Source organism: Myxine glutinosa, chromosome 1 (genome assembly GCF_964187855.1).
Source record: "Myxine glutinosa chromosome 1, kmMyxGlut1.1, whole genome shotgun sequence".
Lineage (NCBI taxonomy): Eukaryota > Metazoa > Chordata > Myxini > Myxiniformes > Myxinidae > Myxine > Myxine glutinosa.
Window position 1 is genome coordinate 4,117,204 of NC_136261.1, and position 14,858 is coordinate 4,132,061.

Here is a 14,858-nt window from a genome sequence, read left to right on the forward strand (position 1 = left end):
GGCATATTGGCAACACAGTCGCATCACTCTCGTTACCCTCGCCTGAGGAGAGGGTATTGCATTTGAGGCCGTTTGTTTGTTACATGGCAAAAAAAGCTTCTTTGTTTTTTTGCAAGTGTGTTGATCACTCCGGTTTGTGTGTGTTTGTTTGTCTGTCCGCTCACTTATACTTGCTTATATACCTACAGGTTACAATTTTAAACCTATCTTCACGAAACTTCACCAAATGGTAGAGTTCGTGGTCCGACAAAATCCTATATATTTTTGAGGTCAAAAGGTCAACATAGGCCAAAGGTCAACCACTTTTTTCAAATTTCTAAAATCCTCAATTTTCATCCGATGGACTTGAAATTTGAATAGGATTTTCAAATCAGCGAACTCAATTCAACCACCAACTATTTTTGGGATCAACATCGGTCATAAGGTCAACCAACATAAGCTAAAGGTCAACCACTTTTTTTAATTTCTAAAATCCTCAATTTTTATCCGATTGACTTGAAATCTGAATATGATTTGCATATCAGTTTACTGAAACCAACCATCAACTATTTTTGAGGTCAACATAGGCCAAAAGGTCTATATCGGCCAAATTTCTAAAATTGTCAATTTTCATCAGATTAACTAAAATTTTGAAGACGATTTGCATATCAGGTCACTGAATTCTACCACTAATTATTTTTGAGGTCAAAAGGATGCTCTACTAGTCTACTGAGTGCCATTCTACATTGTTCTCTTTTGCCAAGTGTCGCTCTATGAGTGATTTTTCATCAGTCTGTTTGTCCGCACAGAATAAATATAATTTCCTCTGCAACCATTGGTCCGATTGACAGGAAATTTTCATAATAGGTGCAAATCCACCTGTATAATTTTAAAATAATTATGACGTCATCGGTCACGTGGTTCGGCCGCCATCTTGGAAAGACCTAAAAATGTTGCACCTATATATCTCCGAAAGCGCTGAATAGAAAAAAATTGAGACATGGCTCATTGTAAAGAACTCTCCATGGGGAATAAAATATGTTAATGATGATGTCATAGGTGCCTCAATTATGACGTCATAATTCGACAAGTACAAAACTTCATCCTATGAAGATGAAATTTCTTGAGCGTCATGTAGGCATAAATTTGGTGGAGAAAAAAAAAGAAGAATGATGACGTCATCGGTCACGTGGTTCGGCCGCCATCTTGGAAAAACCGAAAACATTTGCACCTCTATATCTCTGAAAGCGCTGCATAGAAAAAATTGAGACATGGCTCATGGTAAAGAACTCTCCATGGGGAATAAAATATGTTAATGATGATGTCATAGGTGCCTCAATTATGACGTCATAATTCAACAAGTACAAAACTTCATCCGATCAAGATGTAATTTCTTGAGCATAATCTAGGAATAAATTAGCAGAGGAAAAAAATAATGATGACGTCATCGGTCACGTGGTTCAGCCGCTATATTTGTTTTCACACAAAAGCCTTAAAAACCACTGAAAATACATCCTGGTGAGGGTTTGCAATCTCTGATTGCTCTTTCTTGTTTTGTAATTGTTTTATGGACATTTTGTGATTTTTTTGCGATAGGTTGTGGGTATTTGTGGATGTATTATTGGTACGGTTGTGGTTTATTCTGTGCACTTTTGGGTGTACATTTTAAGTTCATGATGGGTAGATCATGGAAAGGGTGGAAATGCGAATGGTTCGATGGATGTGCGGAGTATCGTTGAGAGAGAGGAAGACAAATGATGAATTGCGAGAGATGATGGGAATAGAGCCTGTGATTGATGCTGTGAAGAGGAACAGGTTGAGATGGTTTGGTCATGTGTTGAGGAAGGATAAAAGTGACTGATTGAGAAGAGTGATGGAAGTTAATGTAGAAGGAAGTAGAGGACGGGGAAGACCGAGAAAGACTTGGCTAAAGATGGTGGAAGAAGAAATGCGGGCAAGGGGGTTAACAAGGAGAGATGCAGAAAATAGGGCAATATGGAGAAGATTGTCATGGGGACCGCAAGGCTAACCTCCGCTCTAGTAGTGCAGCGGCATAGCAAAAATTTAAGAAGAATTGTGCATTTTGTGATGGAAGCACCAAATTTGGCACAATGATAGAATGTTATATTTAGAACATTTTCAGATATGGAACCACTTTGAAATTCACCCAAGGTCGCCGCCATATTGGATTTCAAAATGGCGGCTTTAAAAATCTGTAACCCTTAGGGGGGGTGGCGGAAACAAATCCTACAGGCACAATTATTGCCCCATTCACCCTATATCTTTTCTAACATCAGTAGACACATTACAGCGGCGATTCTGAGCTCAAGGGAACATCTAGGGGTTTGGGGAGTGAAAAATTTGAAAATTTCGGCCAAAAATACCCCTAAAAGAGGTCATTTGGTGTCAAATTTGTGATGGAAGCACCAAATTTGGCACAATGATAGAATGTTATATTTAGAACATTTTCAGATATGGCCACACAGTTGACATCGCACGTGACAAAGCCGAATGCCTCAACTCTGTGTTCGCCTCGAAATCCTTAGTCCCAAACCCATCTCTCTCTGTTCCCACCTTTCCCAGTCGAACCCAACTGCTCCTGGACTCTGTGTCCTTCTCTCCTGACAAGGTGGAGGAGTTTTTGTCAAACCTCGACTCTGATTCTGCAACTGGACCAGACGGCATCAGCCCACGGGTCCTAAAATCCTGCTCTGCCGCTCTATCTCGCCCTCTCTCTGTTCTTTTCACCCTATCTTTTGCTCAAGGTCATCTGCCAGCATCCTGGAAATCAGCTAACATTACCGCTTTACACAAAAAAGGTGCAAAAACAGATCCTTGCAACTACAGACCAATCAGCCTGCTCCCAATTATCAGCAAAGTCATGGAATCCATCATTGCTTCGGATATGAAATCTTTCCTCTTCTCCAATGGCTTGATCTCTGATCATCAATTTGGTTTCAGACCAGGTCACTCTACTCTGGACATGCTGCTTCTGCTGTCTCAACAATGGATGGAGGTCCTCAATGCCAAACAGGAAATCAGAGCTGTCTCCCTTGACATATCAAGGGCCTTTGATACGGTCTGGCACCCAGCTCTGCTCACCAAACTCTCCTCCTATGGTATCCATGGAAATCTCCATGCATGGCTTGCGGACTTCCTCTCTGGTCGTAGTCAACGTGTGGCCCTGAATGGATTTCTCTCATCTCCCCTTCCTGTTCAGGCTGGAGTTCCCCAAGGAAGTGTGCTGGGCCCTGTGCTTTTTCTGGTCTTTATCAATGATCTCTCTGACTCTCTGGAAAATCCTCTCTATCTCTTTGCTGATGACTCCACTCTCTGCCGCTCCATTCCTCTTCCCTCAGATCGGCAGTCTGCAGCCTCCTCACTCTCTGAAGACCTGGACAAAATCACAGACTGGTCAAACAAGTGGAACATGTCTTTCAATCCTGACAAATCTCACTCTCTTACTATGTCTCTCCGAAAAGATCGACTGGACAACCCTCCCATCTACTTTCTCAACAATCCTCTCCAAGAAGTTCTGTCACTCAAGCTTTTGGGTCTCACTATCTGCCATGATCTTTCTTGGGAAAACCACATTTCCAAGCTGGCCTCCAAAGCCAGTCGCCGACTGGGCATCCTCCGTCGTGCGAAGTCCTTCCTCGGCACACCTGAGCTCCTCACCACATACAAGGCTTTCATCCGCAGCTCAATGGAATACTGTTCTCCCCTATGGGCTGGTGCTCCTGCCTCACACCTGGCTCGGCTTCACGCTGTTGAATCCAAAGCTTTCAAAATCATTGGAATCTCCCGCGATGAAGCTATCTCTGAGGGCCTTTCACTCACTCACCGCAGGCAGGTAGGTGGCCTTTCTGTCTTCTACCGACTCCTCTCCGGCCTTGCTCCCCCAGCTCTCTCTGTGCTCTGTCCCCCAAATATTCCTACAGGTCGCACAAGATCTGCCAGCAACCCTCTGATGGTTAAACTGCCGAAATCTCGGCTCTCTGCTCACCTTCACTCTTTCATTCCTCTTTTCTCCCACCTGTGGAACAAACTCCCACACTCCCTTCAATCCCTCTCCTCCCTCCAGGTCTTTAAAACAGCTGTTCACCACCATCTCTTATCTTCCCCGATCCATAACCTTGATCTTTTCTACCCCCACTAATTCACCCCAGATCCACCTTGTTTGAAATTCCAACTTCTTTCCTGAAAATCCTGGCAGTGTCCATATGTTTATACCTCTCCCACCCCCCCCCGCCTTCACATGCTTCCCCCCCCTTCACATGCCTCCCCCCCAAAGCCCTCTCCCTCCCACAGATCTCTCGATGTCTCCATGTCTCTCGGTGCCTGCTCTCAAATGTTGTGTTTGTGTCCTTCCCCCTCTCTCCCCATCTTGTCTACCGCTCCCGATGTTATTTGTTTTATGTGTCTGTTTGTCTTTCTGTGTGATTAATGTTCGCTCTTTCACGAGCCTCGATCTTGTATACAAAAAAAAAAAAAAAAAATTCAGGGGGGGTCGTGTATTGTCCTGTAGATAAAACATGCTGGTCCGTTGATTAACCCCTAATTAAACGACTTTTTTGTTTGTTTGCTCCATCCAGGTTTCAATCATGTCGAAGCAGTTCAAGTTAGTTCATGTTACCAAGCATGTAACTTCAACGCCAAAGACGCCACTGGACTGGGAACTCTGTGTTCTGTGTCAAGTTGATATAGGAGAGTCCCTACAGTGTCCTGCTGTCACGAAAAGAACTGATGCAGGTGCTGGATACAAGACACTTGAAGACAATCTATCAGCATTCAATAAACTAGGCAAGCTGCCACAAGACGTGGACTTGCAACGACTGGATGAAGGCCAAGGGATAGCTGCCACTCTAGCTGCCCACCAAGCCAAGTGGCACAAGTCATGCAGGGTTAAATATAACACTACCAAGCTACAGCGGGTACAGAAGAGAAGTCATTCAGAGGGAAGCCCTATCCCCAGTACAATCACAGATAAGTACAAGCTTACTAGGTCTCAGGCAGCTTGTGTTGATAGCATATGCGACAATTTGTGCTTCTTCTGCCAGCAAGAGCTTGGTTTGGAGTTTCATCAAGCAGCGACATTGGAACTAGATAAACACGTTCGCAAGGCTGCAGAGTTTCTTCAGGATACCACTTTGTTAGCCCAACTGAGTGCCGGGGACATGGTCGCAAGAGAGGCCAAGTACCATAAGAAATGTTTGACATCCCTATACAACCGCGTGAGGGCAGCAAAAAAGCTTGCTGAGCAAAGCCAGAGCACGGTAGATGTCATGTCATTTCAGCAATAGTCCTTGCTGAACTGGTAACGTACATAGAGGAAACTGCTAAAGAAGAAGACACTGCTCCTGTATTCAAGATGGCAGACCTCACCAAGCTCTACACAATGAGAATGGAACAGTTCGGAGTTGTGCTGGAAACACGAGTCCATACAACCAGACTCAAGGAGCGTATCCTGGCACACTTCCCTGATCTGCAGGAGCACAGGCAGGGAAGAGATGTCCTGCTGGTGTTTCAGGAAGACATTGGCAGTGCATTAGCCAAGGCATGTCAACATGATATTGACAGTGATGTTGTGCACCTGGCACGAGCTGCAGGGATTATAAGGAAGGATATGTTCCAGTCATCTCAGCCTTTCAATGGGTCCTTCTCAAACAAATGTCAAGAAGAGTCTGTGCCACAACTGCTGCTGACAATGGTCTCCATGATTTTAGAGGGCGCAGGCATCAAAGATCAGGCATGTCAGTCATCGGCATCGGCATCTGTGACAATAGCTCAACTTCTCAAATACAACAGTGTGAAGCATGAGAGGAGAGGTGCAGGCACAGACGTACGACACAGCATTAGTCAAGAGACTCCTTTGCCAATATATCTTGGCTTGATGCTTCAAGCCCATACGAGAAAGAGGGAACTGGTTGACACATTATCTGGACTAGGGATCAGCATTGCCTATGATAGAGTGCTACGGATCTCTGCAGAGCTGGGGAACGGGGTCTGTCAGCGCTTTCGGGCGGAGAAGGTGGTCTGTCCCCCAAAGCTCCGCGGTGGAGTGTTCACCACATCAGCTGTGGATAATATAGACCACAATCCCAGTTCCACGACAGCACACGACTCCTTCCACGGAAATGGTATTTCATTGATACAACATCCAGACTATGACAATCAAGGCACAGACCGAGGTATTGTCATCATCGGGGGTGTCTCAAATGTCAAGACTGTGGAGGACCTTCCACGGTATTACACAGATGTACAACCAGTTAGTTCACTTGCCAAAAGCCACCCTGTACCAGCTGGAACCCAGGCGTCGCTGCAGAGGAATCCTGCACAAGCTGAACTGGATAAAGAGAAGAGGTGGCTCCAGACTGTGAAGGATGCATGTGACAGTGGTGACACACAGAATCCAGGAAACATTTATTGGGCTGCACATCACGCAGAGAACCAATCGGCCAAGGATACTAGTATCACAATCACACCCACTGCCTTGCTTCCCCTCTTCCATGACCAAGCCCACTCAGTGCCAATGATCCGCCATGCCATGGATGTCGTGAAAGCAGCGATCAATGAGCTAAACCCTGGACAGATACCCGTCGTCACACTGGACCAACCACTTTATGCGATCGCCAAGCAGGTGCAATGGAACTGGCCAGACACACATGGTGAAGATCTCTTTGTGGTCATGCTGGGTGGTCTACACACAGAGATGGCAGCTTTGAAGACAGCAGGAGACTGGCTGCAAGACAGCGGTTGGACACAGGCATTGGTTCAGGCAGAGATAGCAACAGCTGGCACAGCAGACTCCTTCTTGCGTGCAGCTCACGTCAGCCGTACAAGACGCGCCCACCAAGTAACTGTTGCTGCCCTACACATACTGCAGCATCGTGCATATGACATATACAACGAAAGAGCAACTGCAAGAGATGAGGAACCATTGGAGTTCGAGGCATGGTGTGACCAGAGAGCAGCAGCATGTCCACAGTTTCAGTACTGGGCCACTGTACTTAACCTGGAGCTCTGTATATTCCTCTACATATGTTCACTGAGAGAGTCCAACTTCACGCTGTACATGGACACCCTACCAGAGCTAGCTACATGGTTCGCTGCATTGGACCATATCCACTATGCTCGCTGGTTACCAGTCCACATCAGGGACATGGTTGGCATTGCAGAGAAACACCCAGATGTTGCTGCCAAGTTCCATGCGGGGCACTTCACATCCAAGAAGACTAGGCATGCTTTCTCCGCCATCTCCCTAGACCAGGCTCATGAACAAAACAATGCCACGGTCAAAGGCGATGGCGGGGCAGTGGGCCTAACTGAAAATCCAAGTGCCCTTCGACGGTGGATGGTGGCTGGCCCCGAAGTTGCTCGGGTCATCACAGAATTTGAGACCTCACAGCAACTGCGCCAAAGGGGAGAGCACACCCACCACCATGAGCAAACCGACAGTGTGCAGAAGAAGTTCGTCCAAGATGTCCGTGCACTGACAACAGTCATCGAAGAGATGGGCAGCCCCTTTGAAGAAGAAAGCACAGATTTGCTGGTCCTGGGCACACTGGAGATCTTGGGCCCAGCTGTTGTAGATACTGTGCGTACAGCTGTACAGATTGGGAGAGATCAGTTCCATTCATTTGAGAAGGAACGTCTGGCAGACAGATCCAAGCCACTCAATGATGTCATCAAACGCAACAAACTCCCGTTGTTTTCATCCATCAAGGTCAAAGCTGCCCAGAAGAGCAAACAACAAGTAGCCTCTGCAAAGTGTGATTCAGAGCTCTTCTCCAGACTATACATCGCATGCCAAACCAGAGATGGGGGTCTCGAGCAGTTCTTCAAACATGAGAACAGCACACATCCGCCAGCACTCTCGCAAAATGGACAGCTCCGCTTTGGTTCCAAAGCTGACTTGTTGCAGCCCTTAGAACAGCTTGTCGAAACAAAGTCGGACCCACCACAAGTATCTTCTGTGATCCTCGATGGAGCTGTAATAGTTCAAATGCTGAGCCCAGGCCAGACCAAAACATTTCTTGACTATGCCACAAAAGTATTCGTTCCATACATTATGTCACAGCTTCAACATCGATCTCGTCTCGATCTAGTGTGGGACCGCTATGCAAAGTCAGGCAGCCTGAAGGCAACTGCAAGGACCAACAGAGGCAAGGGAATACGCAGACGTGTCACTGGCTCTGCCCTCCTACCAGGCAACTGGCACAGTTTCCTCCGTGTCGACGAGAACAAGGAGGAACTCTTCAGCTTTCTGTCTAAGCAGGTCACGGAGTCCATCGATGTGCCAGACAAACAGCTGATTGCTACTGACGGTGAACGGGTAATGTGCATGATGTATGTTAGTGTGTGTTAGTGAAAGTTTTATTCGTGACCACCTACACCAAAGGAATTCACATTTAATTTACATCACGGTATTGTTCATGCTTACACCAACAGGTCATTGCTGTACCACCATGTGCAGACACAGCCGCTTTGGCCCCGTGCAATCACGAGGAAGCAGACACGCGCATGATGCTCCACGCAGCAGCTGCTATGAAATCTGGACACCGCAGAGTACTCATCCGCACCGTGGACACAGATGTGGTGGTTCTCGCTGTGTGGATGGCCCAGGAGCTTAATGAGGTAGTGGACGAACTCTGGTTAGCGCTTGGAACCGGAAAGAACTTCCGCTACATAGCAGCACACGAGCTGTCTGCTACCCTGGGACCAGACAAAGCCAAGGCACTGCCAATCTTCCATGCAATCACAGGGTGTGATACCGTCTCGAACTTTGCAGGTCGTGGCAAGAAAACAGCATGGGCAGTATGGGAAACTTTTCCAGAAGTGACCAATGCATTCCTGGACCTGGCATCTGCACCAAGTGAGATCTCTGAGGATACACTGGCAACCCTGGAGAGATACGTAGTGCTTCTGTACGACCGCACATGCACATGTTCTGAGGTGAATCTGGCAAGAAAGAAACTCTTTGCAAAGAAATCTCGATCCATTGAAGCAATACCTCCAACACAGGCCGCCCTAGTACAACATGTGAAGAGAGCAACTTACCAGGGTGGACATTGTTGGGGACAGTCTCTTGTCCCACACTGCTATCTCCCATCACCATGCGACTGGGGGTGGGTGGACAATGACGGACAGTTCGATCCTCTGTGGACAACACTACCAGAAGCTGCCAAATCCTGCTATGAACTCATCTGTTGTGGGTGCGAAAACGGTTGCAGTGGGAGATGCAAGTGCAAGAAAGCGGCTCTGAAATGCACAGCACTGTGTGCCTGTGATGGTGACTGCTCACATTGAGTTGGAACTGTGACACTTGGCATGGCTTGATGCAATACGCTCGCTAGTTCTCTTGCTGAACGTGTGTATACAATGTACGTAATATGGGATTATCAGTTGCTTATGTGCATTAAAACATATTTCAATACAACCATTCAATTCATTGACCTCAGAAATGTACATCTAGACACCAGAATCAAGTATCTAGCTGGCATAGAACCAGAGATATCGGTCAGCAGATTTTCGGAAGCCGCCATCTTGGAATCCAATATGGCGTCAGTAAATCAACTTCTAAGTAGAACCATTCAATTCCTTGACCTCAAGTTTGTACATCCAGACACTAAAATCAAGGCTGTAGCTGGTATAGAACCAGAAATATTTGTAATTAAAGATTTTTAAGCCGCCATTTTGAAATCCAATATGGCGGCCACATTGGGGTGAATTACAAAGTGGTTCCATATCTGAAAATGTTCTCCATATAATATTCTATCATTCTGCCAAATTTGGTGCTTCCATCACAAAATGCACAATTGGTTTGCTATGCCGCTGCACTATAGCAGGGAACATGGCCTTAAAATGCATGTTGTTGTTTGTTGTATGGGTAGATGTTGGTATTTTGTGGATTGCTTGGGTAGATTGTGAACGTATCATGCCTAGATGTGGGAAGATAGTGTCTTGTGAAAAATTTTGGCTATATTGTGGGTGTAGGATGAATAGATTCTTGCTAGTTGGTGTGTACATGGTGAGATGGTGGTAGATGGTGGATAGATTAATGGGAAGACTGTGGATATATGATGGCCTGATTGTGGATAGATGGTGGTTTGACTGTAAAAAACCGATACCGACAAATCCACGTTCATCAAACATTTGCATGTCATGCTCCTCTCAGTTTTACAACAATCTTTACTGCTCAATTTAACAATATTGATGTTAGTACCATACCAATGCCAGTTTGATCTTCCCTGGCCGTGTCTGCCTACAAATGTAAGAATACTAAGAAAGGAAGAAGCATTTATAATGAGAGACAGCAGTTTGCAATGTTAAAAGGTGGAAGCCGATGGCTCTGTCTACCTACTTGTATCTGTAGATGCAGGTGATGATGTTATATCGGGCAGTGTTACCACTGTTGGGACACGAGATGTTGTCATTGCTCTTGTAGCAATCATTTGTGCATCTGTTTGCATCATAATATCCGTCTGTGCAGTTGTCAATTTGACCCCATTTGTCTCATTGTACATTTGTTGAATCTCTGTAGCAGGTAGTACCATCCTCAGAGTTGTACTTCTTTCTGCCAATGTCTGCAGAGTGGAGTCTTCTGTGGACACCTCTCCTGTGGATGTTGTTGACGTACCAAATTGGGGCGGTGTCTGTGATGTAATATCTGACTGTGTAATCACATCTAACCAGGTACCAGTCTGTGAAGGTGTGTCTGAAGTTGTTTGTAGTGAAGGCCTTTTCATCTCTGTCCTTGTTGGAAATGCTGTGTCTTTATCAGTATATGTTGACATAGTCGTTTTGTCTGAAAATGTTTGTGTTTCTAGAGTTGCCTGTGTTTGAGAAGTCTCTGGTTGTGTCCGTCCCTTCAAGGGTGTATATGGTTGTGTTTGTGTCTCTGGGACTGGATGTGTCTGTATTTCTGTCTGAGTGGCATTTGCTGTTCTATTGAATGTTGGCGAATGCGTATCATGTTCCACTTTTATCTGAGATGTCTGTGATGATGTGTATTTTTGTGTTGTCCCAACACTTTCCTGTGTCTGTGATGGAACATCTGATTCTGCTTGTGGCTGCAAGGTTATGTCAGGCCTTGACACCATCATGGGAGTCGTCCTTTGTTCTGCCATTGTCTGTTGAGTAGTTTCTTGTCCTGTAGACATCGTTGTTGATCTCTCTAATCCAGGCAATGTATGCAGGGTAATGTCTGACTGTGTAATCACATCTACCCAGGTACCAGTCTGTGAAGGTGTGTCTGAAGTTGTTTGTAGTGGCATACCTTTCATCCCTGTCCTTGTTGGAAATGCTGTGTCTTTATCAGTATATGTTGACATGGTCGTTTTGTCTGAAAATGTTTGTGTTTCTAGAGTTGCCTGTGTTTGAGATGTCTCTGGTTGTGTCCGTCCCTTCAAGGGTGTATATGGTTGTGTTTGTGTCTCTGGGACTGGATGTGTCTGTATTTCTGTCTGAGTGGCATTTGCTGTTCTATTGAATGTTGGCGAATGCGTATCATGTTCCACTTTTATCTGAGATGTCTGTGATGATGTGTATTTTTGTGTTGTCCCAACACTTTCCTGTGTCTGTGATGGAACATCTGATTCTGCTTGTGGCTGCAAGGTTATGTCAGGCCTTGACACCATCATGGGAGTCGTCCTTTGTTCTGCCATTGTCTGTTGAGTAGTTTCTTGTCCTGTAGACATCGTTGTTGATCTCTCTAATCCAGGCAATGTATGCAGGGTAATGTCTGACTGTGTAATCACATCTACCCAGGTACCAGTCTGTGAAGGTGTGTCTGAAGTTGTTTGTAGTGGCATACCTTTCATCCCTGTCCTTGTTGGAAATGCTGTGTCTTTATCAGTATATGTTGACATGGTCGTTTTGTCTGAAAATGTTTGTGTTTCTAGAGTTGCCTGTGTTTGAGATGTCTCTGGTTGTGTCCGTCCCTTCAAGGGTGTATATGGTTGTGTTTGTGTCTCTGGGACTGGATGTGTCTGTATTTCTGTCTGAGTGGCATTTGCTGTTCTATTGAATGTTGGCGAATGCGTATCATGTTCCACTTTTATCTGAGATGTCTGTGATGATGTGTATTTGTGTGTTGTCCCAACACTTTCCTGTGTCTGTGATGGAACATCTGATTCTGCTTGTGGCTGCAAGGTTACGTCAGGCCTTGACACCATCATGGGAGTCGTCCTTTGTTCTGCCATTGTCTGTTGAGTAGATTCTTGTCCTGTAGACAACTGTGTTGATCTCTCTAATCCAGGCAATGTCTGCAAGGTAATGTCTGACTGTGTAATCACATCTACCCAGGTACCAGTCTGTGGAGGTGTGTCTGAAGCTGTTTGGAGTGGCATACCTTTCATCCCTGTCCTTGTTGGAAATGCTGTGGCTGCCTCAGTATATGTGGACTGAGTGGTGTCTGTCTTGTATTGTCCAATTGGTGTTTCTGTGTGTTTGTAGGTTACCCCGACACTTGTCTGTGATGTGACACCTAACTCTGTCTGCATGTGTAATTTTGTGTACGGCCACGATTGTGTCGTGAAATCTACCAGTGAAGCTGTTTGTCCTTGCGTAAATCTATCTGTCTGTGTGTATCTGTGTGATTCTGTCCTGAGTTCAGGCGGGGTTGTTTGAGTTAATTCTGTTCCTAATATTTGTTTACCTGTTGGTGAATTTTCTACTTCTTCTGGGTGTATTTGTTCATTGGTTATCGTCTTTCTTTCTTCATCACAATCTGCTTCACCATTTATCTTTTTGTCCTCAATTGTGCTTGCATCCACATCATCTTCATGTGCATCTTCATCCACATCTTCATTCACATCTTCATGTGCATCTTCATCCACATCTTCATCCGCATATTCATCCGCATCTGTCTCGGGATATGCCCATGGATCATCCCACTGCATTGGATCGTCTGCAGGCAATTCCGAATAGTCGTCGAATTCTCCATCTGAAAGGCATGTCCCACATGTGTTACTTTAGAGGATAATGTGTGCACGCGTGCACACGCACATATGCTTAGAAACATTTAGACACGCTTAGAAACAGCACTCCAGTCTTATACAAGGATCACCATCCAGAAAGGTAGTTTTCTATGGTAACATAAGGTTGTAAGTGTTTAGATCAGCATCTTGATGAATTCTCACACACCATCAGGTACACAGGTGTTGTTGAAGTCAGAACAGCACTCTCCAAATTGCTGGCAGGCCTCATCACACTGACAGTCTTTTCCACGCATGAACTTGCTGAAACAACGGCCCTCACAGGATACAGCTGCCAGACATAGATAGCACACTTTGAGTCTCTACACAAGCTCATCAGGGTAAAGGGGAGGGGTTCATGGGGTTCAAAAGAACTCCCTTCCTTCCCCTCATCCCCACTCCACTCCACTCACTTGCCGAAGCACGTATAGATATTTTTTATGTCAATTCCTCGTTATTTCTTCCTGCAGTATTAACGGTCCCTCGCTGAGACAAGGACATTGATATCAAACATAAAAACTAGAACGGCACTCTTCGACGTCATGCCGAACAATATGCCTCCGCCCACATTATTATAATACTTGTACCAAGTTTGATTTAAATCCATTCAGCTGTTATCAAGTTATCACATTTTTACCTGACATGACCTCTGACCTTTCACCTCTTGATCCCAAAATCTAGTTAGTTCATCTTTACATCATGATACATACCTGTACCAAGTTTGAATTAGATCCCTTTAGCCATTTTCAAGTTATAGACCCATTACAGACTTTGACCTTTGATCCCAAAATCGAATCAGTTAATCTTTACATCATAATACATATTTGTCAAGTCAGGTCAGGTATGGGAGCATGCGCCGGAGCAGCGCGTCGCCGCATCCACTTTCCGACGGTGCTCCAGGGGCCGCCATCTGGCCATCCCCCAGGCTGATGCCTGGCCCATCCCTATCTCCTTGAGATGCCGATCAACCTACCGCAACCACAAGGCACATGGTCGGCCCGTTGGCCTCCTCCACTCACGAGGCTCCTTTGCTGAGAGTATCTGGTGAGCTGGATCAGCGTCCGCAAAATGAGCCACATGCCCATACAGCCGCAGCTGATGCTCACGGACCGTACAGGAAACAAATCTCATCTGAGTCTCTCTCAGCAACCGCTCGTTGGACACAAAGTCCGACCAGCGATAGCCAAGGATTCTCCGAAGAGACTTGGTTTCAAAGGATTTAAGTCTCATTTTCTGGCCTTTGGCGAGGGTCGAAGTCTCACGTCCTTAGAGCAAGAACGGAAGCACCAAGGACTTAAAGACTCTGACTTTCGTCCTCCTGCATAGATACCGGCAACGCCACACCCCATGATCCAGTGAATCCATGACTCCCCAGGCCCGACCCAGAGGTCTATCAACCTCTGGCTCACAACATGCGGAGACATGAATAACACTGCCAAGGTAAGTGAATCTCTTCGTGACCTCAACACATTCGCCACAAATAGGCACAGACAAGACAGCAGCATCCAAGATGTCATTGAAATCCTGGATCTTGGTTTTGACCCAGGAAATCCGTAGTCCCATTGGCTCCGCCTCCTCATTCAGTGCCTGGAGGGCCCCCGTAAGAATATACAGCGTCCCCGCAAAGATGACTGCATCATCTACGGAATCAAAGTCAGAGATCTTGACACTCCCAAACGATGCACCGCAGCCTGACCTCTCTGACACCCTCTCCAGAATCCAGTCCATACAAGTGCTGAAGAGTGTGGGAGCCAGTACACACCCCTGCCAAACTCCAGTAACAACTGGAAATAAGTCAGAGATGGAGCCACCACACCTCACAGCACTCTCAGTACCAGAGTATAGTTCAGAGATCAGATTTATCAACGTTGGTGGCACCCCACGAAGACCAAGAATCCTCCA

General features: G+C 45.9%; 1 protein-coding gene across 2 annotated transcripts in view; it reads right to left on the reverse strand.

The window, feature by feature from the left end:
* LOC137420882 (proteoglycan 4) overlaps positions 1-14,858 on the reverse strand; it is a 94,004-nt gene that overhangs the window by 53,778 nt on the left and 25,368 nt on the right. The window contains exons 3-4 of one of the 2 annotated variants that reach the window (XM_068106368.2): positions 13,126-13,248; positions 12,638-12,925 (exon numbers count right to left, since the gene is read on the reverse strand). In XM_068106368.2, coding sequence (XP_067962469.2) covers positions 12,638-12,925; positions 13,126-13,248 — 411 coding nt within the window. Of the gene's footprint in view, positions 1-10,342; positions 12,926-13,125; positions 13,249-14,858 lie in introns of both variants that reach the window. The other variant, XM_068106358.2, reaches the window with a different exon arrangement.